The 26,275-nt window shown below is 44.9% G+C and overlaps 2 protein-coding genes across 7 annotated transcripts in view; both read left to right on the forward strand.

Moving 5' to 3' along the window:
• LOC108025875 (zwei Ig domain protein zig-8) overlaps positions 1-26,275 on the forward strand; it is a 163,749-nt gene that overhangs the window by 58,764 nt on the left and 78,710 nt on the right. For 3 of the 5 annotated variants that reach the window (XM_050887230.1, XM_050887235.1, XM_050887242.1), the window contains one exon: positions 18,921-18,980. The exons of 1 other annotated variant lie outside the window; for it this stretch is intronic. The gene's annotated coding sequence lies outside the window, so the exon portion shown is untranslated. Of the gene's footprint in view, positions 1-18,428; positions 18,482-18,920; positions 18,981-26,275 lie in introns of those variants that run through there. One more of the 5 variants, XM_017096549.3, reaches the window with a different exon arrangement.
• On the forward strand, positions 10,413-11,775 carry LOC108025637 (uncharacterized). Of its 2 annotated transcripts, none has more exons than XM_050887252.1 (2): positions 10,413-10,579; positions 10,641-11,775. In XM_050887252.1, the coding sequence occupies exon 2, from the start codon at positions 10,672-10,674 to the stop codon at positions 11,611-11,613; it is 942 nt and encodes a 313-aa protein (XP_050743209.1). In that variant the 5' UTR covers positions 10,413-10,579; positions 10,641-10,671; the 3' UTR covers positions 11,614-11,775. The 2 variants fall into 2 exon arrangements, with proteins under 2 accessions (XP_050743209.1, XP_050743212.1); XM_050887255.1 differs by having other exon boundaries at positions 10,425-10,579; positions 10,646-11,775.

Below are 26,275 nucleotides of genomic sequence, written 5' to 3' on the forward strand. Positions count from 1 at the left end.
CTGCGCCTAATTACATTTCAAAGGTTATTATGTAATTAACCCCGGTCCTCGCGCTGACATCTCTCGCAGGCTCCGCTGGTGATGGAGCTGTCACATTTCATTCGGAGAACTTCTGCAACTCGGCTCGGGTTCCGGACGCCTCATCTTTTCCTGCTTTCGGCCGATCCCTGGGCGAATCCTTTACCGGCATCCCAACTCGTGTACCTTAATTAATGTTCATGTTCTCGGTTTCCCTTCGCTTCGACCTATTTTCATTTTTATTTTTATTATATTTTTCCTATTTCCTTTGGCACCCTTCATTCCCGGTGCTTTATTTTCCTGGCACGCGTCAAAATTCGGGGTTTAAGTATTTCTTAACATGAGCATCTTCCTGCTCCGGCAGCTGGCACCCATTTTTGTGGGCTTAACAGTGTTTTCCCGGCATAATTTTCCATCTTCGTTTTCGGTTTCTGCCCGTTTTTTTTTGCCGTTTTCTCCGTTTCCATGTCTTTTTTTAGATGCCTTAAAATTTTTCAAATGCTCTTCATATAAATGCGGCATATTTGCCCCTTTTTCCGCCCCATCGGGGCGTCCTTTGCCACCCCCCAAAAGGGGCGTGGCACAAGCTGGGGCACAACAAAAAGAGTCAAGGCCGCCCAGCACACACACACAGACACATTTGTGGAAGCTCTGATGTGTGCTTAATGTTGGCGCAAAATTAAAATTGCGTTTTAATAGCAACAAGAACAACCGGTTTTTGGGGTCTGTCGGCAAAAAGCATGTGTAAGAGGGCTTCCGAGGTTCAAAAGTCGGCTTTTTCTGCTCTGCAGACCAGAAGCTTAATGGGCTTTTTGTTTTTTACTGATCAACCAATCAAGGGAGCTCAAAAACACACGTTTTTTTGAATACTTATTAGAAGATTTGAGTATGATTGCAGAATTATATTTTAAGCATTGCATTTTTAGGCGAGATTGGATTAGAAAAGGCTTGTAATTTATTATAAGATTTATGCTTGATTAGATAGGTGTTTTTTGAAAATTAATTTCATATTTGAAATTTGAATAGAATTTGTAGTTTATTTATTTATAAGCGCTAAGCTAAATTTTTTATGGTTTCCTTTGGTTGTTGGTTAATAAATACCAAATAAATCTATGAAGAAATATTTTGAAGAAGTTATTCCAATGCATTTTCCTAATTTAGGGCATTTTAAACATTTAAACAATACCATTTTCCCACTTAAGGAACTTTTCGTTTGCTAAAATTAAGAACATGCCTTATCCCTACCATTCTCAGTTCCATTTCCCCTTGTTACTTTGGTGGCAGTTAAGTTTGTGGGGCGATGGGCTATTAAATTAACAAAAATGTCTGGGCAAGGGCAGCAACAATAGTAGTGGCAACAGCGAGTGCAGCAGAGGCGACAAGGCCAGAACCAGTCGCATACTAATGCAAAACTGCTGTTTGTCTGGTTGCCGGGATGCTCGGCTCCTTGCTCCTTGCTCCTTGGTCCTTGGTCCTTTGATTGCCTGCCCCTTGCTGGCGACCCCAGCCCCCTTCCCGCTGCCAGAGAGCGCATTAGAAGCCAAAATGTAAGCAACAAACAACAATAACAGCGTTAACTACTTAACAGGCACATGTAATACGCTCGCACCAGGAGCACCACTTACATTTTACATTTGCATTTTGCTGCGGCTCGAGGGGCGCTTCAAGGGGGTTCCAGGGGCCAAGGGGGGCATTAACCCCTGCGAGAGCTTTGTTTATTTGTGACCTGTGGCCGGTCGACAATATGCGGTGCCAGGCCAAGTGACGACGCCGCAACCACACAAATCAGACTGCAAAGTGATTAAAGTTGTCCTGTCCTCGCACCGCAGAGCTGGCCCCAAAAAGTAGGCAATAATTCCTGCACACTCGCAGGCCAGGGGCGTGGCACGGGGCGCCCTCCGCCCTCCGCAGCTGGGGCGCACTCATTACTCCTCGTACATGTCGCATTTAGTTGGCTGGCACCGCACTAAGCATGCTGCTCGCGGAACAGATACTATATGCCGCATGCCACATGCCACTTGCCATTTGGCAAATGACGCGTTTGAAAACGCGACGGCGGCCATAAACGCGCGCGAAGCGTTTGAAAATGAGAGAACAAAGTGGGGCGCCACGGCAATTGACTAGTGACTGATGAATGAGCCAAAAGAATGGGAGGAAAATATTGCTCCTGTGTTTATTGGTAGCTGCAGAAGGTACTCTCATTAGGAAAAACACAAAGAAAATATATTAACAATTTTAACGGACGTCTTTTCTGTATTTTTTAAGGTGTCTTAGACCTATTTAAATAATTTACGGTATTAAAAATAAATAAACTATAATAATAAACTGAGACAGGCACTCTTGCTAATGAGTGATAAATGTCTTTCGACTAAAGAATTCGCGTTGACCTGAAAGGTTGCGTCATTAGGATTCTATTAAATATTTAAAAAAATATTTTTAAAATTAATTTAGGTTTTGGTGGCCAATTTAGAAAGAGTTTAGCCCGTTATAGCAGAAACAAAAAATTTAAATCCAAAGAATTCGCTTTAAGGGTAAACAACTTAAAAACGGAGAAATCTGAAGAATTCGCGTTAAGGGAATCATGTTAAAATGTTTAATGTGTGTGGTAAATTAAGTTTACTTCACTAAGCTTGTTAATAATAGGTTTTTATTTATTAAAAAGTTAACAATTTAACAAAAAGAAAAAAAACCGAATATAAAGTATTTGCGTTAAGGGTAATCTTCCGAAAAAATTAGAAATCTAAAGAATTCGCTTAAGGGATCATGTGAAAATGTTAAATTGTGTGGTAAATGTTAATAATTGAACTTCTTTTAATACAGGGCTATTAAATATTATACACTTTGTATCACTTAGCTGGCTTTGAGTCTCCTCTCCTGCTAACGATGTTGAAATAAGGCGAAACTGGGGCCTTTTGTGCCGCTCACATGCATGTGACACCGAGACACCAAGTCACAAAGCACAAAAACACATATTTCGCCTGACGTTGCCCAAAGGATCCAGGGATCCAAGGGAGTCGCAGGACTATGACAATGTTTTGCTGACGTCTGCGCACCTACACTTTGAGTGTATTATTTGCAGCGCATTTATAATGATATCAGCACATAAAAAGCGTGTTATTTGCCAACTTAAACATGAGCGCATCGGGCTGGGGCAGAGGAGGATGCAGCATTTTGCCCGTTGTCTCCGGGAGACGGCTTATAAATACGTGGCGGCGGCTTGCCTCTGTTGTTGTTTGTCAAACGTTGTTAGCAGTGGGCGGCAGTCAGGCGCGTCCTGCGGCAGGACGAGGAGCCCGAGCACCGGGAGTGGAGACCACATCATCAGCTTCCCCAGCAGCTCCTCTAGCTTGGGAGCCGCTGCACCGGCTTCTCGGCAACTGTGGCAACGTCAACATGCACACTCGGATTTGCCTAAGCGCCGACCCACACCCAAACCCACACGCACACCCACACCCACTCGCATCCAGGACACTGGATCGCACTGGGACCTGCATACACTTGCATAAATATATCCGGGCTGGTGTGTATGTTGTGCGCTCCAAAAACTATCAAGAACAGCGATGGCGGCCCCTCGAAAGGCAAGACAATATAGGGGGAGCCCAAAACAGCAGCCCGAAAAAGTGGGCTGTGCGATTGCCCAGGGGCCGAGGCGAAGGTCCTGCTGCAGGACGAGGAAATACCCTGGGAAACAGGCCTCTATCTCACACGCAATTAGTTTTAAAATATTCTACGAACGAGTAACAATCATGTGACGTAATATAATTAACACAAAGTAAAAGAAATTTGTTTTTAAAATATATAATAAAAGGTATAGTACATAAAAAACCGAAAAATCTACTTCTTAGCTAAATTTGAGGGCATTGAAATTTTAGGACAATATTTTCAACACCATTTCTTAAGCAAAGAAATTTTGTTTAGCCCGTTTTTTTTTAACAATTACAATCTATATTTATTTTTTAGACAGATTGTTTTATAAGCTTTATAAGAAAAATAAATGAAAATATATATATTTGCGTTATTTTAATTTCTTCAACGTCTTTAATCTTTTGCTTTTTCATTTTATTTTGTTTATATTTATGTACACAACAAAAGGACTCTTAATTCGTCTAATTTTTTACAATACCCTGCATAGTTTCTTCCCCACAAAAAAATTAGCATTAAAGCAGAAGTTAATTTTGAGTAAATCTGCATTATGGTGGCATTTTAAGCTTTTTTTTATAAAATTCTTTTTGTAATGCCCGTGTCGCCGGTCCGCCATCACTGTCGCTAAGCTGTCCGTTTCCCCAGCCCCTCGTCCCCGGCTTTCTTCACTTTCCCTGCTTTCTCCACCCCCAGCCCACCCCACTCTCCCCGAATCCCTTCTATTCTTGCTCCTATGCGACGCAGCACACGGGGCGCATGAGTAATCTAGGCAGCTTGGTCCTGCCTTCCGCATCCTTTTTATTTACTCTTATTCCAGCAGCCCGTGATGATATTGTTGTGTGTGTGTGTGTGTGTGTGCTGGTGTATTTTTGGTATTTATTTTTGGCATTATTATTGCATATTTTGTGTCGTTGTCGTCCTTCTTTACCTCTTTTTTCCCACTCTTACCCCCTCTTTTTTTGCCTTTTTCCTCGCGCTTTACGTTAATGCGAAATTTATGCTTCATGCGCTTTTAGTTCTGCCCCCTTTACCTTGCTTTCGGATTTCTGGTATGCGAAAATATTTTCGCGAGCACCCGGGATAAAAATGGGGGCATTTGCAGGTGCTTTTCCATGCCCACCTGCCCACATATTGATATTGACCGAAAAACATCATCGGGGAGGGGAGGGGTGAAAAACTTGTTTATCCTGGAAGCAGCAAGGCAGAGAAAAAGATAAACAAATCCATAAATAAGAAGTGCAGGCGGCCAGGGAGTTTGGCTGGGTGACAGGGAAAGGCTGCAGAGGGAAAGTGGCTAATGACGCGGGGGCGTATGAGTAATGCGGCAAGACGGGGCGTATGAGTAATGTGCTGCGACAGGGTGAGCAGGTCGCCTTTCTTGCGGGTAAATCATCGTAAGCCCCAAATTGGTTAGTAATTGCAAGTGCCGGGAAAGCGAGAAGAGACCTTGAGTCGCCTTTGCTTCCCTTTGATCACGGCTAAAAGAGGTGGGCTATTGATGCTCCAATAGTTTCGCCACCCCTCGCCATTCATTTCGCCCTTCATTAAATTCCTTCCGCTTTCACAAAACTTCGATTGCATTTCCGCTACCATTGCCATTCGACTGGGCATAAGCCATATATGCCATATATGCCATATATGCCATATATACCATATATAATCCACGCACAGTCTGCTTTCAGAGCACTCTGCTCCTGGGGTCACCCCATTGCGCCCCCGCCTTAATGGCCTCCACTTGTCGTGTTTTATGCCGATTTCATTTTCATTTTCATTTGACTCGCCACGCGCCAGGGCCAAGTGCATGCTGTGTGCCACGTCGCTGAACTTTTCATTCCGCAGCCCAGGGACCCACAAAAACACTCATGAGCACCACCACCAGCACCGCCAGCACCACCAGAACCACTCGCCACCGCAGCCCCTGCCACACCTTCTGGCGCCCGCCCACTTTCAAATAATCATAAAAGAACGACGCTTGAAATTTATTAAGAAACTTGGGCACTAAAAATAGTTGCCAACATCGCAGGGGCGGGCCGAAAGGGGGTGGTTTTCGGGGCGAAAAAGGGGGGCCACATCACTGACGAATGCCCTTTGAAGGTCAGCCGAAATATGCCGAAAAAGAACACAGCAGGTGTAATTTTAAAATAAATTAATTTGGTTTCCATAGCCTCGAATGCAAATGGGTAAATCAGTTTCAAGTCCATGCGGCCTATTAAAACATTTTTATTTTGATAAAAAATGTAAGGAAAGGCTAAAATTATAATTTAGTCTAAATTTGGCATGCAAATTAAAAATTAATGAAAATTTATGTTGCTAGATTATTACACATATTCGTCATAATTTCTCTTCTTTTTTGGTCAGGGTCACACATATTATTTTATTAAATTTTAATCATTAAAACTGTGAGAAAATAAAATTGTAAATCTTGTTTGCTCAAATTGGCATACAAATTAAAAACAAAAAGGCAATTTATTAAAATTACTTGATTCAATTTAAAATAATGCTGAGCTATAAATAATAATAGTTCAGCCATGCAAGCCAGTCACCGCTTTTTATTTAGGCACTTCATTTAAGTACAATAAAAGTGAAATTTATTTAAATTAAAGCACCAAGGTCCCCAGGCATCTGCCAGTATTCGAAGACCGAATGAAAACCTCAAGAGCGTAAAAATATTCATTAAAACGGCAATGCGAAAATAAGTGCCAAAGTGCAGCAGTAATATATGCAAATTGGGCAAAAATAATAATTGAGTGAGCATCAATGCAGAATTCAATTTTTGGCCAAGTAAAATCAATATTTACCGTTCAGAATAGAAGCCTACTGCAAGTCTCTTTCAAACTTTGCCGGCGCTGCCATGTGTCACGAGGAGCTTAGCAAGGAAAAGTGCTTGTTTGCTTTGCCTCCCCCTTTTTTTTTGGCAAAATGTTTTTGGCCATGGCCGGTGGCAAGGCACGTTCATTAACCCCTAGGAAAAGGCGCCCAGCCAGGCTCACTTTATTTTCTCGGCCATTGTCCTGCAGGTTGGGGCCCTTCCCTTTCCCTTTCCTTTTCCGCTTCCTATTTCCTATTTGGGTTCGGCTTCAGCGGCCTGTGAAATCCTTTTAATGGCATAAACGGGTTAAGCATTTTGGTGACGTAAATATGAGCAGCAACAACAACATCGGCCGTGTCCTGTGTGTCCTGTGAGTCCTGAGTGTCCTGCCTGTCGGACATTGTCTGGTTTATCCGATGCTGTAAGCCGCCTGCTGCCAGGAGTCGTTGAGCTTTAAAGCCCGAACTTCAGTTATGAGCCGAACGTGAGTATCTCGCAGATACACACCCACACACACACACGCGGCCTGCCACACCTACCGCCCACTACTGCCGGCCGGGCATGTGTGTGTGCATTGGGCATTTTTCAAAATGGCAAACAAAGCGCGCGTGACAGGAAAAAACGGCCAGCAAATCGTTCACTCAGCCTCGGAAAAACCCAAAATCCATTTCCCCCCCTCACACAGGCGCACACAGGCACACTCTCCTTTTGTTTCACAGTGTGTGTGTGTATCTGTGTGTGCGGCAGACAGTTTGCCAAGCATTTGCTTAATTTAATTTTGCCTGCCTCAACGGCTGCTGCCCGCTCGTTTTGGATTTCCCACTCACTCCACTTTTCACTTTTCACTTCGAGTTGCCGGGAAAACCCGGAGTTTGGAGGGCCCAAAGAAAGCGGCCTGGAAGGACCCTGGGAGATTTCTCTCAGTGCCGGCTTCAGTGGCTGTCTTAGCTTGGCTTGACTTGCAGTTTGTTTTCTTCAAATTTGCAATTAATCAACTTAACGTTTTCCGCCCGGAATCCCCAGATCTTTGCCATCCCAGGCTCTTTAAGCACGCCGCACTCCTTCGACCTGCAGGCACTGAGAAAAATCACTCAGCACCTTAATGTGAACAAAACTCGAAATAGCACACAATGTCAGGTTCTGATTTAAGATGTTGGTACTTTAAAATAATTTATTATTTTGTTTAGATTGTACTTAGCTACATCATGGTAGCCATAAAAGTACATATCATAACCAGCTTTCTTAGTATAATATATAAAATATTAACTTGGGGTTAAACAATTTATTACATATCCAAATATATAATATTATACATATATTATACATATATATTACTTCGGTTTCTCTCAGTGCAGCCTTTATAATCAGATGAAAGGAGATAAGGAGATGAGTCCGAGCGGTTGGGGCTGCATTTGCACATGTGTGAGGGGCCCTATCGCTCATCTGCAATAATCGAAAGGCCAATGGGTGACAGCCCCACCCCCTGACAGCCCCCAGTATTTACACCCCCCCCCAAACTGACCTTATGAAAACTGAAGGCCAAAGACAGAGAAGGTGACAATTGTTCATTTGTTCGGTCCTTTGTTTATCGCCAAACAGTTGACAGCTCTGCTGCTTTGTGGAACAGCAAAGGCGAATGGAAGGGAAATTGCGAGGAGAAAGTGGTGGGGGGGGGGGGGGGGGGGGTGGCTGGGGAAATGTAGTATGTGCAGATGAAAGCTGCTTTCTTTTTGCCATTTCAACTGCTGACAGGCTGCCCAGAAACAACCTGGTTTTGAGTACCACTCCAGCGCTTGCTTTATACGTGATAAAAAAATAAATCAATGTGTTACGAAGAAATACCGACCAATTTTCGGTTTATTGAGTTGAAATATATAAATGTCCAAAAAATTCCAACGGTCGTATGTAGTTTTAGGGATCTGTTTCGAACGGCTGTGGAAGGGAGCTCCCCAATTTTCTATTTATTGAGTGGAAACACATGAATGGCGAGAAAGTTGCAACAATCGTATGTCATATAAGTGTTCTATTGCCAATGGATTCAGTGTTTTATTACCTTTTCTTGTGAGCTCTTCCCATGCCCTGAGAGATACCAATTAAATTGAAATAAAACCCCCATCAACACGTCCGTGCATTTAGATTTGCAATTCCGTTGGCTGGCTGTGGGTGCTACAATTTTTGCCATTTGTGACTGTCGATTGAGTTCCGCTCCCCAGGACGCCAGTGTGCCAGGATGCCAGGGCACTTTGGCACTGTGGTCAACACAATCAGGATGCAGTCATCGCCAGTTGGCACTCCATAGCTCAGCCGAGCCCCTTGGCCCCGCTTCCCCTGGCTTGGCCCAGCATTTTCCCTGGCCTGACATAACTCCAAATGCACTTGCTGACAGTCATTGAAAGCACAAACTGTAGATTATGCCACTGCCAGGATCCTCCAGTCCACCTCCTTGGTGCCCTTCAGGCGTCCTCGCTGCCTGGCTGCCTGGCTGCCTGGCTGCCTGGCTACCTGGCATCCCGGCATTCCAGCACTTGTTATAAATCACAAAAGAAGTAAAAAACCAAAATTATCTAACGAAATGCTACTCGAGAGCATCGGAAAAACTCGAAGACCAAAAATATAGTCGCCTGGCCAGGTGGGCAGCCCCCCGCCCCTCTCTCTTTTTGGCTTAAATGTGCAGCATTGCAGAAAATATAGCAGACCCCCTTCTCTGCGCCCGCCGCCCCTGCCTTTCACCTTTTTTGCTGGTCAGTTTGGCAGTTGGTAATGCGGTCAGGATGTGAGTGCCTGCGTCTCAGCTGCCCCTCGGCCCCATTCTGTTTATAAACGTAACAATGACCGCATTTCTCTGTCTCTGTGTGGGTGTGTATCTGTGTGTCTCTGTGTGCCCCTGTGTTCTGCCCCCCGGGCAAGCGCCCGCAATCCGGACCCCCCAACACTTTTACACTTTCCCATTTGCCAGCCGCCGAAAAGTGCAGCAACAAAGTTAAAGTTTTCCTCTTTTTCTATTGACAACTGTGCGGCTTTTGTGCCAAGAGAGTGAGTGGGCGGCTTGGCATCCTTGTACACGCCCCCACATCCTTGCACACCCTCCTTACACGGCTACAAAAAGTGCCGCGAGCTCTCTACGCGGCCACAGTGACTGCGAAAAAAACATTCCACTGCGCCAAGCAAACAGCCACGGGCAATTGGCAGAAGCGCTGAGCCTTTCTCAACCAGCCAACTCAGCCTGCCTCGGCCAAAACTGCGCCGATCTGAGCCAAACCGATGCCACTCCGGGCCCGGTTAAGGGGCGCGCCGCGGTCGCCCCGCCGCATTAAAACAAATAAAATCAAATAAACGTTTATTGCACCGAATTGTTTACGAGGCCACAAACAACAACAATGACAGCTATGGCAGTGAAAGTCTCGCAATTTAATCAGCCCCCGCAGCCAAATGACCAGGGCCAGCAACTTTGTAGGTTAATTCTGGCCAGGAGTGGCCGGCCCTGTCGTCCCCACTGCGCCAGCTACATCCGCTGTTCCCCCTCCTGACCTCCTTTCAATTGTACTTCTCAGGTCGTCTTGTTTGCTGCACTGTCTCTACGCTCGACACCCACCAAAAAGGGGCGATTTTTAGCACTCTTAAAAGCGCATTAATTAAAATTTAAAGGTATATTTACTACATCTTGAAGTTGGACTACCTAGATATCAACAGTTTCAACAGGGCTGCCAAAGTATCTGCATTTTACTGGTGTTCAGACATCATAGGTTACCTTACGATTAAAAAACCGCATTAAAAGTTCAGTGTTTTTTCTGTAAAAATTAATAACGGTCAGATTGTGGAATGTAATACCTTCTTAGGCTTGTTGTTTAATTTCCTTTTCAATGAAAACAAAAACCTGCTAAACACAGTGGGCCTTTTAGTGTTGTTAAATCGTAGTAGCCCTTATTTTGGAGTTCGAACATCACTCAACTAGTAGCCTGTGATTTTAATGTAGAGTCGACTTCATTGTAACTTCACCCATTGGCCCCAGTTTTTTCACTTCCCTCGGGCTGAGAACAACTAAACTTCCTAACTTTTCCAACGTGAAACAAAAGCGAACAAATAAAAATCTATTTTTTCCAAAACAAAAACGTAAATATATATTCACTTGTCACCTGTAAAGAGCTTTCTAAATTGTTAAATTGTAAATAAGGTTAGAAGAAAGCGAGAACCCAACGAAAACGATGGATCCGAGCAAGCTGAAGAAGATGGAGGACGTGGTGCGCATCGGGGGCAAGGGATCGGTGCGCCGCAAGCACAAGCACGTCCAGTCCTCGCCGGCGCTGGGGGAGAAGCGCCTCCAGGCGACCCTGGCCAAGCTGCCGCTGCAGGAGGTGCCCGGCATCCAGGAGATCACGCTGGAGATGAACGACTCCAGCGAGATCCTGCTGATGAGCCCCAAGGTCCAGGGCTCGGTGGCCAGCAATGTGTTCGTGCTTAGCGGGGACTTGGCCCACTCCAACCCGCCGGTTTCGAAGCCGCCGGCTAGTGCCCAGCACCTGGCCAGGTCCAGCCAGAAGCCGCCAGCCCAGGTGGCCAATCAGGTGGCCAAGAAGCCCAAGAAGCCGCGCAATCGCATTCGCTGTCGCAACAAGAGGGCCCAGAACATGCTCGCCCAGGCCGAGGAGGCGGGCAAAAACGAGGCCGAGAAGGCCAAGCAGGAGCAGGATCCCCAGGCAGGCGGGGATTCTCCAGCCAATGATGCCGACGACGAGGTCATCGAAGAGGTCGTCGAGGTCATCGAGGTCATCGAGGAGGTCGTCGAGGTCATCGAGGAGGTCGACGAGGACGAGGAGTATTTCTCCGAGGTGGGCTCCAACCTGAGCACCGATTCCGACAAGACCAAGGTCCCCTCGGATGGCTCCGACATGGATCAGACCATCGTGGGCGATGACGACTCCCTGGGCAGCTGGGATGCCCCCACTTCTGGCCACACTTCGGACCCCAACCAAGCTGACAATGAGTTTGAGGACTGGGCCGACGACCTCTCCGATGATGACTACCCGGCTGAGGTGCCCCGTCCGGGCACTCCCCGTGGCCCCTTTTCCGATGATGAGTTCGACAGCCACACTCCCATGAATCTCTACACCGAATCCTCCGACGAAGAGGACACTATCCAGGTCTAGACCCAAACAATCATCGACTGTCAGTATTAAGTACGTTGGCTAAATGCAATGAAAGTAATGCATTCAAGGCCTAACTCGATTTGTTATTCATTTTTAAAAGCAACTTGATATGTTTGTAAGTCAAAAATTCAATAACAAATCGAAAAATCCTCTGTGAAAGAACAGGGCATGTTTTTTTTCTGAATGTGGGTCAGGTAAAGAGTAAACAAGTAACATTTGCATAAAGAATACTATATTTTTCCTGTAAAAATACTAACTTAGGTTACAGTATTTGGCTGCATTTTCCAACACTTCTTACTTTTACGTAACATTAATTTTTCCCAGTTCCTTTTCTGGAAAAATACTAACATAACAGTATTTCGCTGCGTTTTCCAGCACTTGTGTAAGAATGATTAGCTTGCAAATTTATTTTGTTGGCTTTGCTCTGGAATGCTTCATTTTAAGCTTAAATCACAATAAAAACTAAGCCAATGTCTAGTTTCAGGCTAAATAATTAAGGGTACCAGCTTTTTTAATCGATGGTATTTTATTGTTCAGTATTTTCCAGTACAAAAACGACTTTAAATACCTAAACTATCTTGCTTTAAGGCGATTCTTAAGTCATTAGGATATTGGTAAATAATTGTAAGCTCTTTCACGTCCATACATGCCGCATTTCCGCAAATTTCTGAACGCATTAAAAGCAAAATTCATAAAAAATTTATTTAACAAGCGTTTAAGAGAACCTGCCACGCCCACTACTTATCAGACTGTCGGAACTAACGTTCCAGGGGGGCGGAAAAGGCGGAAGGGCGGAAGGGCGGAAGGGCGGAAAAAGCGGAAAAAGCGGAAGGACGGCGAAAACTAATCTGCGCCTCGAAAAATGTACGAAATTAATCTGCACATAAATTAAGCATTAAAATTTAATATATTTGTTTATGGGGCCTCAAAGTGCGAGGGGGCGGCGGCGGGCGCAGGGGGCGTGCCGGATGTGCTGAGTATGTGGAGCATGTGTGTAGGTGTGCGTGCATGTGCATGGGTGTGTGTGTGCGGTGGTTCTTAGTGGTAATAAATAAATAGCAAAAAGGTAATAAAACAGATAGCAAAAAAGGAGAGGCAAAACCCAGAGCAGAAAAAGTGTTTGGCGGAGGGATTGGGGCTCGGGGAATCTGCCAACTGGTCGCCCATTATCGTATTAGCACATGCCACCAGTGATTATTATGAGGTGTGCTCCCACTCCTGCCCCATTTCCACTTCCACACCCCCCGAACCCACCATCCTTTGTCTGTGCATGCGTGTATAATTAATTTTGCACCCCTGTTGTAGCCACATTGTATCCCCATGTGCTGATCGCCCCGGCCTTTGCCTTCCCGGGGAACAATGGATGGAGCTGGAGCTCCCCGAGCAGGAAAATCGGATCTGTCGACAGACACCAAGCCAACGATATGCTCCTACGGGGAGCTCCACTCTAACTTGGCACCCAAATTGCATATGCAATGGGTATTCGGTATTGGGTATTGGGTATTGGGTATTGGGTAAGGTCAAAATTGGCAGTGACCAACACTGATTAATCCGGACATTGGAGTGGCAGCTCCGGGCCTCAAAAATCCATAAGGGGCTTTTCAAAGAAAGGGGGCTTTACAAAAAAATTTTATTTGAGCTGATTGGTGTTTTAGTTGGGAATAAAAACCTATTAAAAGATTTCATATCGGCTTGGAGATCTTAAATTGCTTCGAGTGCCTGAAAGTATGCAACGAAGCATTTTAATGACTCTACTTTTTGTCTCTGCATACTTATAGGAGGAAATTTTTCAATTTAGAGAGATTTCAAAACTCTATTTGTCTGTGTGGTATTCCATATCTTTAGCCCTTTGTTCCTGCTGGAGAAGAAAAATCGAATCTATCGACAGACACCTAAGGCCATAAATTGGCACCCAAAATGCGTATGCAATGGGGATTGGATATTGGGTAAAGGCCAAAATGGCGGAGAAATTCTATTAAGGGCTTATTTTATCGGCTTGGATATCTAAAATTACTTGGTGTGTCCAAAAGTATGCAACAATGCATTCTAAGCTAAGAACCTAAATGACTATATTTCATTGACTGCGGAAAAATTACAATTAAAAAAGATTTGAAAAGCCCTTCTTATTTTTGAATTAAACCATTAGTAAATTACAGATATTTAAAAACGTTATATTTCTTAGAAATCCATTTCTCATATTGAAGAATGTCCTGTTTTTTGCATTCAAGTTTAAAATATCTGTGTGAGTAGGGCAACTTAATGGAGCCATAGAAACGCAAAAAGAAAATGGAAGAAAAATATAAAGATAAAAGCTTAAACATGTCAAGGTGGTGTTTCCCAGACATTTTTATTTGATATCTGTGTGGCACATAAAATTTCTCTCGGTCTGCACTGAAGCTTAGTGCCGGATTTTGCGGGTGTCCGTAAAGATATTTGATTCTCAGAGGTTCACCTATCCACAAAAGTCCAAGCCAATGCCATTCCACCAAGTGGCTCACTTTACCTGGCAGGAAATGTGAGTCCTTGAAAATGTAATATCTCTCTCCCTTTTTCAGGACAGAGAAACCCGATGGACTCTGGATTCGGGGAAATAGTTGCGTTTATAAAAGTTGTCATTTCGATTTGATAACCATTGTCGAACATTATCTACCATAATTCATAAAAGAATGCCGCGTCCCGCGGCAGGGGCAAAAGCGAAAGATGGATGAAGATGAATGGGCCCTAAGAACATCTCATTAGGCTGAGTGAAAAATAGACCTCCCTGGGATATAAACCCACCGAAATCGATGGTGGATCCTAGGATGCCAGGCCATTTAGCCGGTGCTTGTCGTGTTTGTCGCCACTTTTGTTTGGACTCTAATGAAATACGCATTATTTGGCAACCGTCTGGCAGGGCAGGGTGAATTTAATATCTCCGAGTCCTGACGACCGTGTCCTGGTCGTCGCCTGTCATCCGCAAACGATGCCATTCATTTTAAGACACATGTGTCATTCGAGGGAGGGCTCCTGGGGAACCCGATTCGAGGACATTGTATTGCGGTCGCCAGTCCTTGGCTTAAGTGTTTATTAATATCGACTCGTGCGAACCCGGACATGTGTTGGCCCCCAAATTGACTTTGCCGTAACTGATAAGGTCCCATTTTTCCAGAGCCACAGATTGTAGTTATTGTAACAAGCCATTTGTGATTGTTATCGAGCTTTTGCGGGCAAGACAACAGCTGGCCACACTACCGAAAACTCACGTATCCCAAGCCGGGGATTCAAAAGAAGTCCTTGCAGACAGCCAGTCCTTTATGCTCCATTCGATTTCGATTCGATTCGATTTCGCCCCCCCCCTTCCCCCCTTTGCATTGTGGGTGGCGAGTACAATTGTATGTGTGCGGCGAAGCTCGTGAAACGGCAATTATGAACTGCGCCCCTCTACGCGCTTCTCACAGTCCCGAAGGAGGTCACGGGGTCAGCAGCTGGCGAGAAGTTCACAATGAAAGGAAAGGAAAAGTTCGCCCTCGATGGCTCTTCAATTATTGTAATCTATTTTAAGGGCCCTTTTATCAATATTCTCGATTCGCCCTCGGAAAGAGTTCTCCTGAGCAGCTCTTCTGCATCGCTCGCTCTGCTCTTTTCCCCCCATTTCTTGTCCTTGCCAAAAATTCTTTACTTAACTTTTCCCCCGAGTCGCAGGACCAACCTGGCCCAAAATACCATACTGCAGGATGCTTTCAGGCCTTGGCAACTCGGCAGTGCCCGTTCCGCTGGGTAATGTCTTTATATTTGAAATTGCTTTGCTATTAAAACAAAATAAACGACGCGACGCGCAACTTATAAATTTTGTTTGAAAATCAAGTGAAATAAATGCAGTGGCAGGGAAGCAAGGCGCTTTTTCTTTTCTCATTTTTTTTTCTTGGTTTTTGTTTGGGGGAAAATCTGGTCCAGAGTGGAAAAACAGAGGAGAAACGAGGCGAAAACAAAAGCGCAAGACAAACACGAGCACTGTATGGCTGTGCCCGGGGCTGAAAGGCTATAAAAAAAAGGAAGGGGTGAGGAGTTGGGGCAATAAATTCAACTCTTAGCCGGCTGTGTGGGTATATATAGTACACACATGACCATAAATAGCGGTGCAAGTAAAACCTTTTCGCTCACAGCCAAAATAAAGGTCCTTCTTCGGCAGAGGCCGGGGTTGGGCGGTGGCGACTTTTAATTTTATTGCCAGGGTCCGACAGGCAAACACAAATATGTTGGCCAATTGTCTGTTTGGGGTCAGCTAATAATTGCCGGACGACTCTTCATATATCACTGGCGCCCAAGTTGCTTTCGGGTAAATAATGGCCTGCCCGCATAAGTATGCTACGGCAGATTTACTCCGAAATTCCTGCGGGGGCCGCTCGATTTCTCAATCCCCCGATTGATTCGGGTGTCTTAATGAAAATATGTCAACGCAGTCGGGCGGCAGGCGTACAACATTTTTCATTTTAATTTCAGCATTAATTTTCAATTCAATTTCGCCGCTCATTGTCATCAATTGAAGGCGGCAGCTTGGCTCCGCGTCGATTTCTGTCATTGATGAATGCCCTCCTGGCCGGGCGGCGAAAAAAGAAAGTTTCCCATTTATTTCCTGTTCAGGCACACGGCACACGCAGACGATTTGATTTTTATTTATTGCGTATTTTTCTAAGGATTTGACTTCTAAGGTTGCCTTTTAATAACTGAAAACTCGCATAATTTCGCCCCCAAAAGCCACCAGCCGCCCCGCCGAAAACTTTTCCCCAAGCTGATTAGCCCTCTTGCGGCGGTGGGAACTTGGGGTCTCCTTTCTGGCTTTTGATTTGTGTGTGCGTTATGTAAATTCATTAAGCCGCCGCCTAAGCTTTTGCGGCTTAGTAGCCCACCTGTTCGGCCGGCGGAGGCCCCAGTCCCCCCGAAAGCCCTCCCACCAAAGGCCAAACAAACAAATTGATAGCCAGACTTTGGCTCAGTCGACTTTTGCCTTGCACTCACAATGCCGTGGAAAGTTTTCATTATGCATGTGCGCCAAAAACTTGGCAAACAAAGAGCACCGAGGCGTAGTCAGGGGGGGGGGTTATCCGTGGATGGGCGGGCCTGGGGGCTGGGGGCTTAGCGGGGCTAGTGAAACTTTCCCGGACGAAGCTTTGGCATAATTAAAATGTTTATGCGTTTAATTGCAAATGAATTCGAGGCGAAAGTTGCCAGTTGCCGCTTGCCGCTTGCCAGTTGCAGCTCACACAAAACACGAACACATGACAATTGGCGTATCAAAATGTGGCCCCGAATGGAAAAGGATAATTGCTCCGGGCCCGCTCAATCGGAAAATTGTCTTTAAAATTGAATCAGCCAGGAGTTCGGGTCCGAAGGCGAGTATCCAGCGTGAGTTTATGCCTCGCTACTTATGACATCACTGGCCAGGACCTCTCGGCCGAGACCACAACGTCTTCGGTCCACAGAGCTGATCCCGAGAACGGATGAAAGGGCCAAGTTAGTTGAGTGGCTAGCCACAGGACTCCCATTGCCACTGCCTCGACCGGCTCGACGCCCCCTGGCGGGCAGGACATTAAACAGCTTCATTACCTGCAAATTTCTAAATCAAATACGAGGAAAAACCGCAGGCTGAGCTCAACGAAAACTGCTGCCTGGCTCTACAGCTGCAGAACGGCAATTGATTAGCCAGCAGCAGTGACAATTTGCGGACAGTAAGGGTTCTGGGTTCCGGGTTCTGAGTCCCGAGTCCTAAGTCCTAAGTCCTTACTCCTCATTTCGGATTTCTGGCTCTGGTCTCTGGCGGCATATATGAACATGACCGATGCAGAAGTATAAACGATGTTTGTCCCCAAATTTGCTGACAGGACGAAAATGCTGCGGTTAATGCCTGGTGGAGGCGGGGTCCTTGGCCAGGATATCGAAGAGTTGGCAGGCGATGTGTGGGCGCTGGGCTTGGTGAGGGTGGTGAGGGGGATACATTGTGGTTGTCTGATGGCCAAGTGCCGAATGGAGCTGCGAGCTTATAAAACGACTGTATCCATGTGGAATCCTCTCCTCCGAGAAAGCTCATTAAACCGCTTTCATATGTTCTCTGATTTTCCCATTATGGCTATGCTAGTTCTTGGCAGCTGGATGGGTTCCAAAGACTGTGGGGTTGCTAAAAGGGCAGTTTGAAAGGTTGTTTTGGTACATTTTATATAGGGCATGGTTCATTGTAAACATTAAAAATATCAGATGCAATGTAATAAATTGCATTATATAATGAATAAAGATAGATGAAGATATAACGATTCTGAATATTTATTTTATTTTGTTTTAGTTTTCAACATTTTTAATTTACTAAATGGAGTACCTAGCGCAAAGGTCTCCTTCCTTTCCGCTGATAATTCAATTATTAATACTTGAGGTTGGGTAATGTATCCCTAAAAGCTATCTCTCTTCGAAAGGCCTGCCCCCGAACCAGGCTCGTCCTCAAAAACTCCTTTCATCCTGGTCCCAGGAGTCGGAGTCAAGAGCCCCTCCTGCTCACTTACTGTTTTACATCTGAATGGCTCGACAGGTCTCCAATCAGTCTCGCCTGGAGGCATTCTTCTAGTTCATTTAATGCAATTTGCTGTCATCGTCACCCAATGAACCCACCTCGCTCCTGCTCCGCCCCTCTCCTGAGTCAGCGATAGCATCTGTACTGTATTGTCCTGCGCTCCCAGGTGACTGTATCCAGAATCCCGGCAAGGACATCGCCACCCACACCCCCGAGTCCCTGTTATCTTTCAGCTGCAACAAGCCAAACAACAAAGCCACCTGAAGACAACAGCCGACACATAGATATTTAAATGTACAAGTACACTTTGGAGCACACACAAAAACCAGTAAGGTGCGTCTATGGGGGCCCCAAAACATAAAACGAAAAACAAAAAACAAAAAACATTCACCTACCCGAAGAAGGAAAAATGATAAAGAGAACGTCTTGAAATGAATTCATCCCCGGGGACTCTCGACAGCGCCAGAAATTTGTTTACGGCTTTTTGTTTTTCGGCGGGCCAGAGAATAATTATAACCCTGGTCGGTTCATCTGATGACACGCAAATAGCCGAAAGTTAATGAAAGGCGCCTGTTTCAGCCTCTGTTTCCATTCCGCTGGCTGTGCAAATAGAAAGCCGCGAAATAAAATATGTAAATATCATTTGCAATGCCTTTAATGTGCACGCTCCTAATGAGTTTACCCCCCCATTCCCTTTCTGAGGCGGTGCAGAGAAATATGAAAAACTGATATGGCAAATATTTGATTTCTGTTTTTCCAACTTCCCTTGCAGGCGAAGGAGCGCAGCGCAGACCCCACAGCCGACGAGCTGCAGCCGGAATTAACACAAAAGGTAAATTTAACCTCGAAACTTTCGTGGTGTGGCCACCTTGGCAGCCCGGCCACTCAAAGCCCCACCAAACTGTCGTGCACTTCAGCGAGGCTCCAGCTAAGCCACTTATTTAAGTTGGCCAAGAAGTGGCCGGGGGCTAGGGCCAGATCGAAGGCGGCATACCCTAAGTTCGGCACAGGTTATGGGTCTTAGCTAAGGTGTTCAAAAAATGTATTTAACTTTTTTAACAGATTTTTCATCATAAATACTATCAGTAAATCTTTTTTTATGTTACATTTAATCTTAAAAAAATGACAAATTTGTTTTTAAATGCAATTTTTAAAGTATCTGCATATAAAACCTTTATAGTTGTTAATGTATGCTATTTTTTGGTATAAGTTCTTAGTGTTAGACCATCCTTAAGCTAGAATATATAATATAAATATTCTGAGACTGTAGCTTTTCTAGTTTTGGTTCTACATAGCACTTGCCACTTTTTAGGGTCCCTTTCTAAATATATATTTTTAGCATAGTATATTTTTAACATATTTTTAAGCATGGCAAATACATTCCTCCCGAAAATCATAGGTTCCATTACTAAAATCAGCACTTTTGAGAGCGTGTGGCCCGGGTCCTCAGGCTCAGATTGCCCTGCCCACTTCTCCCCAGATCCTTTGCACTCCCGCGCTATCTGAAATGTCTGTCAGGGGCTAGTCGAGATTCAGACGCTTAACGAGCTGCACTTCGCGATGGGAAAAACTATTTTTCCGCTCGTCTCCATCTCCGACGCCCACTTTTTCTCCTGCCTTCTGTATGCTAAGTGAAATTTAATGCTGTGGAAAATTGTAAGATCTCAGTACTAATATTTATTTTCATATTTTTATGCTGAGCTGTGGATTGCGTCGCGGGTGGAGAAGGAGCGCAGGCTCTGTGTGCCATAATTTAATTTGCAATTTTCCATTGCTGACCAAAATTTACACACACAGCCACCGCCGCGTGGACTTTTATGGCGCCGAACTCAACGGGTAAATACTCCGAACATATATGGCGTGTATGGCATATACGAAATTAGTTTTTCGGTTGGCTTCTATTGTTGTTCGAGAATTCGTGTCTGTGGGCAAAACTAAATTGCGAAATGATATTACCACAATATTATTGCCAGTTTTTCATGGCTGCCGAGGCGGTGGGGCACGTGGAGAAGGCATAAAGTACACAGGCGGAAATGGTCAAATGATCGCGGCTCTGTCCGCAGAACGTTGCAAATTTAAACAAACAGTGGCGAACGTGTTGGCCGGGTTTTTCCCGGCGAAGGGGATTTCCACCCACCTCCCCCAAAATGTGGCTCAGTTCTTCGGCTGCCTTGCGCCTGATGAAATTGGAGGCGTTGGGCAAACGGAGATGGCTAATGGCTAATGGCCCGTGGAAACGTGCCTGACTGAGCTGATTTGATTTTCCAGGGTTTCCCTGCGTTTCCCCGTGCTTTCCCCGCACTGTCCCTGGTATTTGCAGATGAAATGAGCAAACATTTTTATGAACAAGCCCGGCCGGAAGTCGATTCCTGGTTCATAAGCAGAATGAAGGGCTCACATGGGAGCGGTCATAAATCAGAGTTTCCATTACACTTTCAACAAGTCTAGGCCCGAAAATCCAATTTGGCCGGCGCAAAATTTCCATTAAGTTAAGCTGCTAGCTGCCAGCTTTTCCAGCTTTCCCAGCTCCTTTTGCGTGTTCATTAGGGCTGCAAAATGGCAAGGTGCGCGCTGCGTTTTACATTTTACAAATGCATTACGTATACGCCGTGTATTCGCGATGCAATCACGCCGAAAATTCGTTTCCATATATTACACACGCACACACAGGGTCTATGTGTGCGTGTGTGTGTGCCCAAGTGGGCGGTGGTCCGCGGTGGGCGTGGCTTTTCAGCGGGCGTGGGTAAAATGCTTTTGATTGTTTGGCCCTGCCAGTTATTTATATTTGTATTGACTGCATTTTTGGTTTATGTTGCAAAAGCTGGGCGCTGGGTGGTGGGTGGTTGGGCGGGTTTTCCCGAGTGGGGGGGCGCTTAAGGGGGCACTCCACTTTTCTGCGGGCATTGCGGCAGCTCAATTTCGTTAGCCGTGTTCACTATAAAAATTCTCCTGCCCCTTCCACTTCGCTCTCACTTGTATATATACTTTTTGTGGGCTAAAAATTTTGCAAATGCCAATTTTTGTTGCCATTTGTGTTGCTCGTCTGCGTGTGTGCCAGTGCATTTGTGCTCGTTTTTGGCCAGTTTTTAGCATTTTCCCCTGCTGTTGTTGCCTGGTTTTTGGCAAATTGGTTTACAGGCCGAAAAATGCCGAGGGAGTGGGGGTGAAAGGGGCAGCCGAAACAAGAACTATCCTAAGGCTAGGGAACTGCGCCCAACACTCGGCTGTTGTTGCTATGCTTGCTGTGATTGCTGGCAAAATATTTATTCCCCCTTTTTGCATCTGTTATAGCATATTGTGATTCACTCTGCCACTCTATCTATACATTTTGCAGCCTCTGCCCCCGCTTTTCCGCTTTTCCCCGGCCTCGCACCATTGTTAACCAGGCGATTTTCGCACTTCCTACTTACAAAATACAACACATGTTCCGAGCGGATATGAGGCAACCAGGGAATGCAGCACAAAAAAATATAAATTACAAAGCCAAAAGTTTTACATTCCTCGGCCAATCTTTGCTGGGACGGAAGTATCCTAATTCGAAGGGCCGAAAAGCTTGAAATGCAGGAATATAAATAATATCTGTAGTACTAATAGGGGTAATTGCTATTTTCGTTTGATAACTTAGAGAGCATAAAATGAAATGAGAATTACAAACTGACAAAGAAATCCCCGGGGAACGTAGCCACCCCCGAATAGTTCCTTGGGGGGAGGGAGGTTGGTATTTTACCAAGTTAAAATTCTTAAAATACCAGAATTACTCGCTCGCCGAGCTGTGGGAAAAGTAAGCCGCAGAATAAATAAACAGACAGTCGAAAACAATGGCAAATGGGGAAAATTGGGAACCGCAGCGAATTGGAAAAAGTCAAATGCGAGAGATGTAAATGTCTACGGGTGTATATATAAACTTATATACAGTATATGGGAAATACACATGCCGGGCGGGGGGTGTGTGGGAAAGCATCCAAATGACAAACATTTCAATTAAATTCCAATTTGAATAAATTCCTAGCAGCCAAAACAAACTCCATCTTCCTTTGCCGCCGCCGCCGTCCCAGGAAAATGGCAAAATAAAATAAAATGAGGGAAAAGCGAATGAAACGTAACAAGCAGAAAATTACATCAGCGACTGTCCGAAAGTCGAACGAAAATGCCAAAAACAGCAGATGGACAGCCGGGGGACCGGGTTCCGGGGAGTCGGGAAGTCGGGGCTCCAGGGATCCAAGGATCCCGGCGAAACTACAGAGCAACGCACCAGCATCAGAAACTAATTAAGAGAATTGCAATTGACAATGGGCGGGGGTGGGGCGGAGCTGGTCGCATAATGAGCTCCGGATTCGACTTGAGTCGCTGCAGCTGCAGCCGCGGAATCAGCGCTTAAGGAAATGGAAAACTGTTAATTTCCCATTTTCCCATGATCGACTTTGAGACGTTCCCTTTGTGGGGGCTTGAAATCACATAAAAGGGTGCCTTAAAGTATGTAGTGAAAAATATCGCTGGTACTTGGGTTTAAAAAATAGCGTTGCCTACTTTTAGGCATCTCTTCAAGTCATAAGATTACACAAATAAATTGTAATATGTTCCCACAGCTTCAGACAATTAAATAGTTCGAGGGTGGCTAAAAGTATGCAGTTTCATTTTTTAATTGCCTGCAGGACTCAAAATGTATTATTGCATACTTTTAGACACTTCTTTTTGAAGTAATTGCACAATAATTATGAAATCAAGGGATTTAGTGGCGGCTGCGTCCCACCGAAAACGTTTCCAAACCGTCCAGAACAAAACATTAAGACAAATCACTGGCTGTGAGTGGTTCGTTAGCGGCCAAACGCTTCACAATGACCTAAACCTGAGTCTTGTTGAAGACCAAATATCGTTCTTCTCAAGCAGGTACAACGACCGTCTAACTGCCCACCGTAATCGTCTAGCCCGGAGATTACAGGGGGCTATCCCAATTCGCAGGCTCAAAAGAAGACATTTTGGGCTGCTCCTAAGAGACTAATATGAATATATTATTTACTTGAAACTAGTCGTAATTTGATCTACTCCTATATACCAAGTTGAAAACTAATTATAATTTATAATTAAGAGATTATTTACTTAAGAAAACATTTAGGTTAAAGGCTTTAATTAGATCTGTTCCTGGATTATATTAAATAAAGATGTTAATTAAAAAGGGATTTTGTAAGCTTTAAATCACAAACGAAAGCATTTAATTTATACGTAGCTATTGAGATAGATTTAAAAGTTATTTCCCGACACTGAACATTCGCTTTCTATTTTCTGTTTGTCAAAGAAGAGGTTTTCAGTTGCAAGATCTCACATAGCTGATGTGCTCCACTCACCGCACATAAATACTATAAAAGCAAAAGCCACTGGTGGAAAGGTGGAGGCAGGGAAAACAGAGCTGCCGGAGAAAGCGGGGCAGGCAGTCAGAGATAGAGGCCTTCTATCGACCTCAATTCACGGGCTCTGGCTTCAAATGAATTTGTAATTTTATACAAATCGCAGTGCCAATCGTTGGAGTCGGGCGAGGGGGTCAGAAGGAGACGCCGGAGAGCGGAAAACTTGCGGAAAACTGGATGCCAGGGGCGGGAAATTGGGGGAGGGGCGCCGCCGCCATACGTGCTTTGGCTCCATAGTACTGATGGCCATTATTCCTCACTGCTTTCTACTTTCTCCGTGCTGCTTTCTTTCCTTCTCCCCATTGGAACGTGACAAACGAAATCTCCTATTTCCTATTTCCACCTTTAATTCTGGAGGTGCCCCTCGAGCCTCGGCTCCTCTGCCGCCTTTGATGACCACAATTTGTAGTCATTGAGTGTGCCAAGGAGGCGACCTGAAGAACCAGAACCAGATTTCTCACACAAGGAGAAATGGGAAAAATCCTTGAGCGTGGAGAGGAGAAAGGAGAAGGCGGCGAGGAGACACGAAAACGAGCCACTTGTGTTGTTCACTTAAATAGTTGCAAGTTAATTAAGTTAAAATATGGCCAGGCACTGCCAGGAGGAGGCTGCGGATGCGGATGAAGCTGGCGGAGATCGGGGCAGAAGTGAAGAGTGTCTATTAAACACAAGTGCACAACTCGAAAGACAAACTCGGATCCAGTTAGCGTCGCCGGCTAACGGGGCGTATGTGCGACGTCCTTGCCCGTCGACTAATGGCCAAGTTGTCCTCAAGTGTGTGCATGTGTGGCCTGCATTAGACAAATCAGAAGGCGTGAACTAAAGATGATTGAAATGGAGACCAGGGCGCAGAAGGACCTCGAGCTGCAAGGAGCAGGGAGCAGAGACCAAGCTTTTTACGACAGACAGATGGACACATTTAATCAAGTTGAGTCGTAAGTAGTCAGCTTGTCAAGGACTTGGGACGAATATGTGTGCAGAAAATTCTGTATTTAATTCTATACAAAAATATAGTTCGTAGTTTATTAATATATATAATATATTATTAAAGCCTTATTTAATTAAGGCAAAGCTTTTTAAGCATGGAAATCTATAAAAGAAGATCCAACAGAAACAGTGTTTCGAAATCACTTTAAAATATATTTTTAGGAACCTAAAAGTATGCAACAATTTATTTACTGCATACTTTTAGGAACCTAAAATTGAATTTTAAGCTGATTTCCCAACCGCAGTGTTGTAAAGCGCACGCAGTTCGTCTTTAATTAGCTTTAATGAGCACTGAACCATTTTGCCTAAAGAAACTTTAAATCGATTCGTATTGATTATAAGCCAGTAGAGGAAAAGGTGGCGGGCCCGCAGAGTGGAGGACGAACTTGGTCGCAACTTCAGCTTTCATCCCGTAATTATTGAACTAAAACTTTCACCTGGCTGATGGCCGTAATGAGGCACCCAGTGCCCCCGCCCCGGCCGATTTCTAATTAGTTTTTAATACATTTTCCCTGCATTTTCCATGCAGAAAACAGAATACCGAGTGACACACGTGCTCACATGCGCTACAAGCCGCTTACAGGGGATCAAAACCACTCGATGACTAATTAGCATACGCAGAGAGCTTCGGCTGCTGCGGTATACGTATCGGTATCTATACCTTTATCGACGCCTATATACCGAAATATCTGTTCCACAAATAATGGCGCTTCTAATACTTTATGTAGACCTTGCGAATTAACACTAATTGCCAAAGCCGGTCCGGTCAGTCCCCCCTTTGAGTTCGCTTTTCCCCGGCATGTCAGAAAAGTTTCTCTCCGCCTTTCGGGGGCCAGGAGCGTATGAAGAAAAGCCAACGACTATTTCTATTTTTATTTCATTTCGCTCTGGCCGCTGCCTTTTCGAAACTGATAAAAACAACGTTTGCCATTTCGACAGCCGTTTGATGGTTGTGTTGCCCCGCAGTTCTGCTGCGGCCAGCACTTTTCCAGCATTTCCCCCACCACGAGTTTAGTTGTTGTTTTGAGCCGCCATTGCGTGACAGCCATTTGTCTCCTCCCCCGTACCCCCGCCGCCCCGGCCACGCCCACTTGAGTGACCCGCCCGCGAATTCTTCAGACTCTGAGTGCCTGAATGACGGACGGAGAGCTGGGGAGCTGGAGGGAGGGACTGGCTGACGGACTGACTGACTGACAGCGAAATCATTGAAATGTCACTTGTGCTGTCACTTTCGCCGGGCTTTCTTGCGGTGCTGCGGCTGAGGGTGGTGCGGTTGTGGGTGGTGCTACACGGAGGAAAATACGTGGGTCTTCTGAAAGGGAGCCCCTTAAAATCAAACAAACTTGCTTCACTTTAAGTAATGACCAAAACTAGGCTGTTGCAAAGAAGTTTTGTAAATCTTTACATTTCAAAAGCGGTTTTATTCACAACTAAAACATTTTAATTCAAGAAATGGATATTTTTTTAAGACTCCATAATTTTTTTAAGTCTTTTGCATTTCCTTTATAGAAATAAGAAATTTTATAAAATGCAGATCATAAGTTATTAGTATGAATCTTTTGGGAAATAATTGCATTCCAATTTGATCCTAACTTCTAGTAAATACATATTAGAATACATATCATATTTTGTATAAATCTAATATCTTCTCGTTTAAGTTGATTTTATAAGGGTTACAATAAAATACCAGTTTCTTGGCGGTAGTACTTTCGTGATAAACATAAGACTCCCTTTCCAA

This window comes from Drosophila biarmipes, chromosome X (genome assembly GCF_025231255.1).
Source record: "Drosophila biarmipes strain raj3 chromosome X, RU_DBia_V1.1, whole genome shotgun sequence".
Classification (NCBI taxonomy): domain Eukaryota; kingdom Metazoa; phylum Arthropoda; class Insecta; order Diptera; family Drosophilidae; genus Drosophila; species Drosophila biarmipes.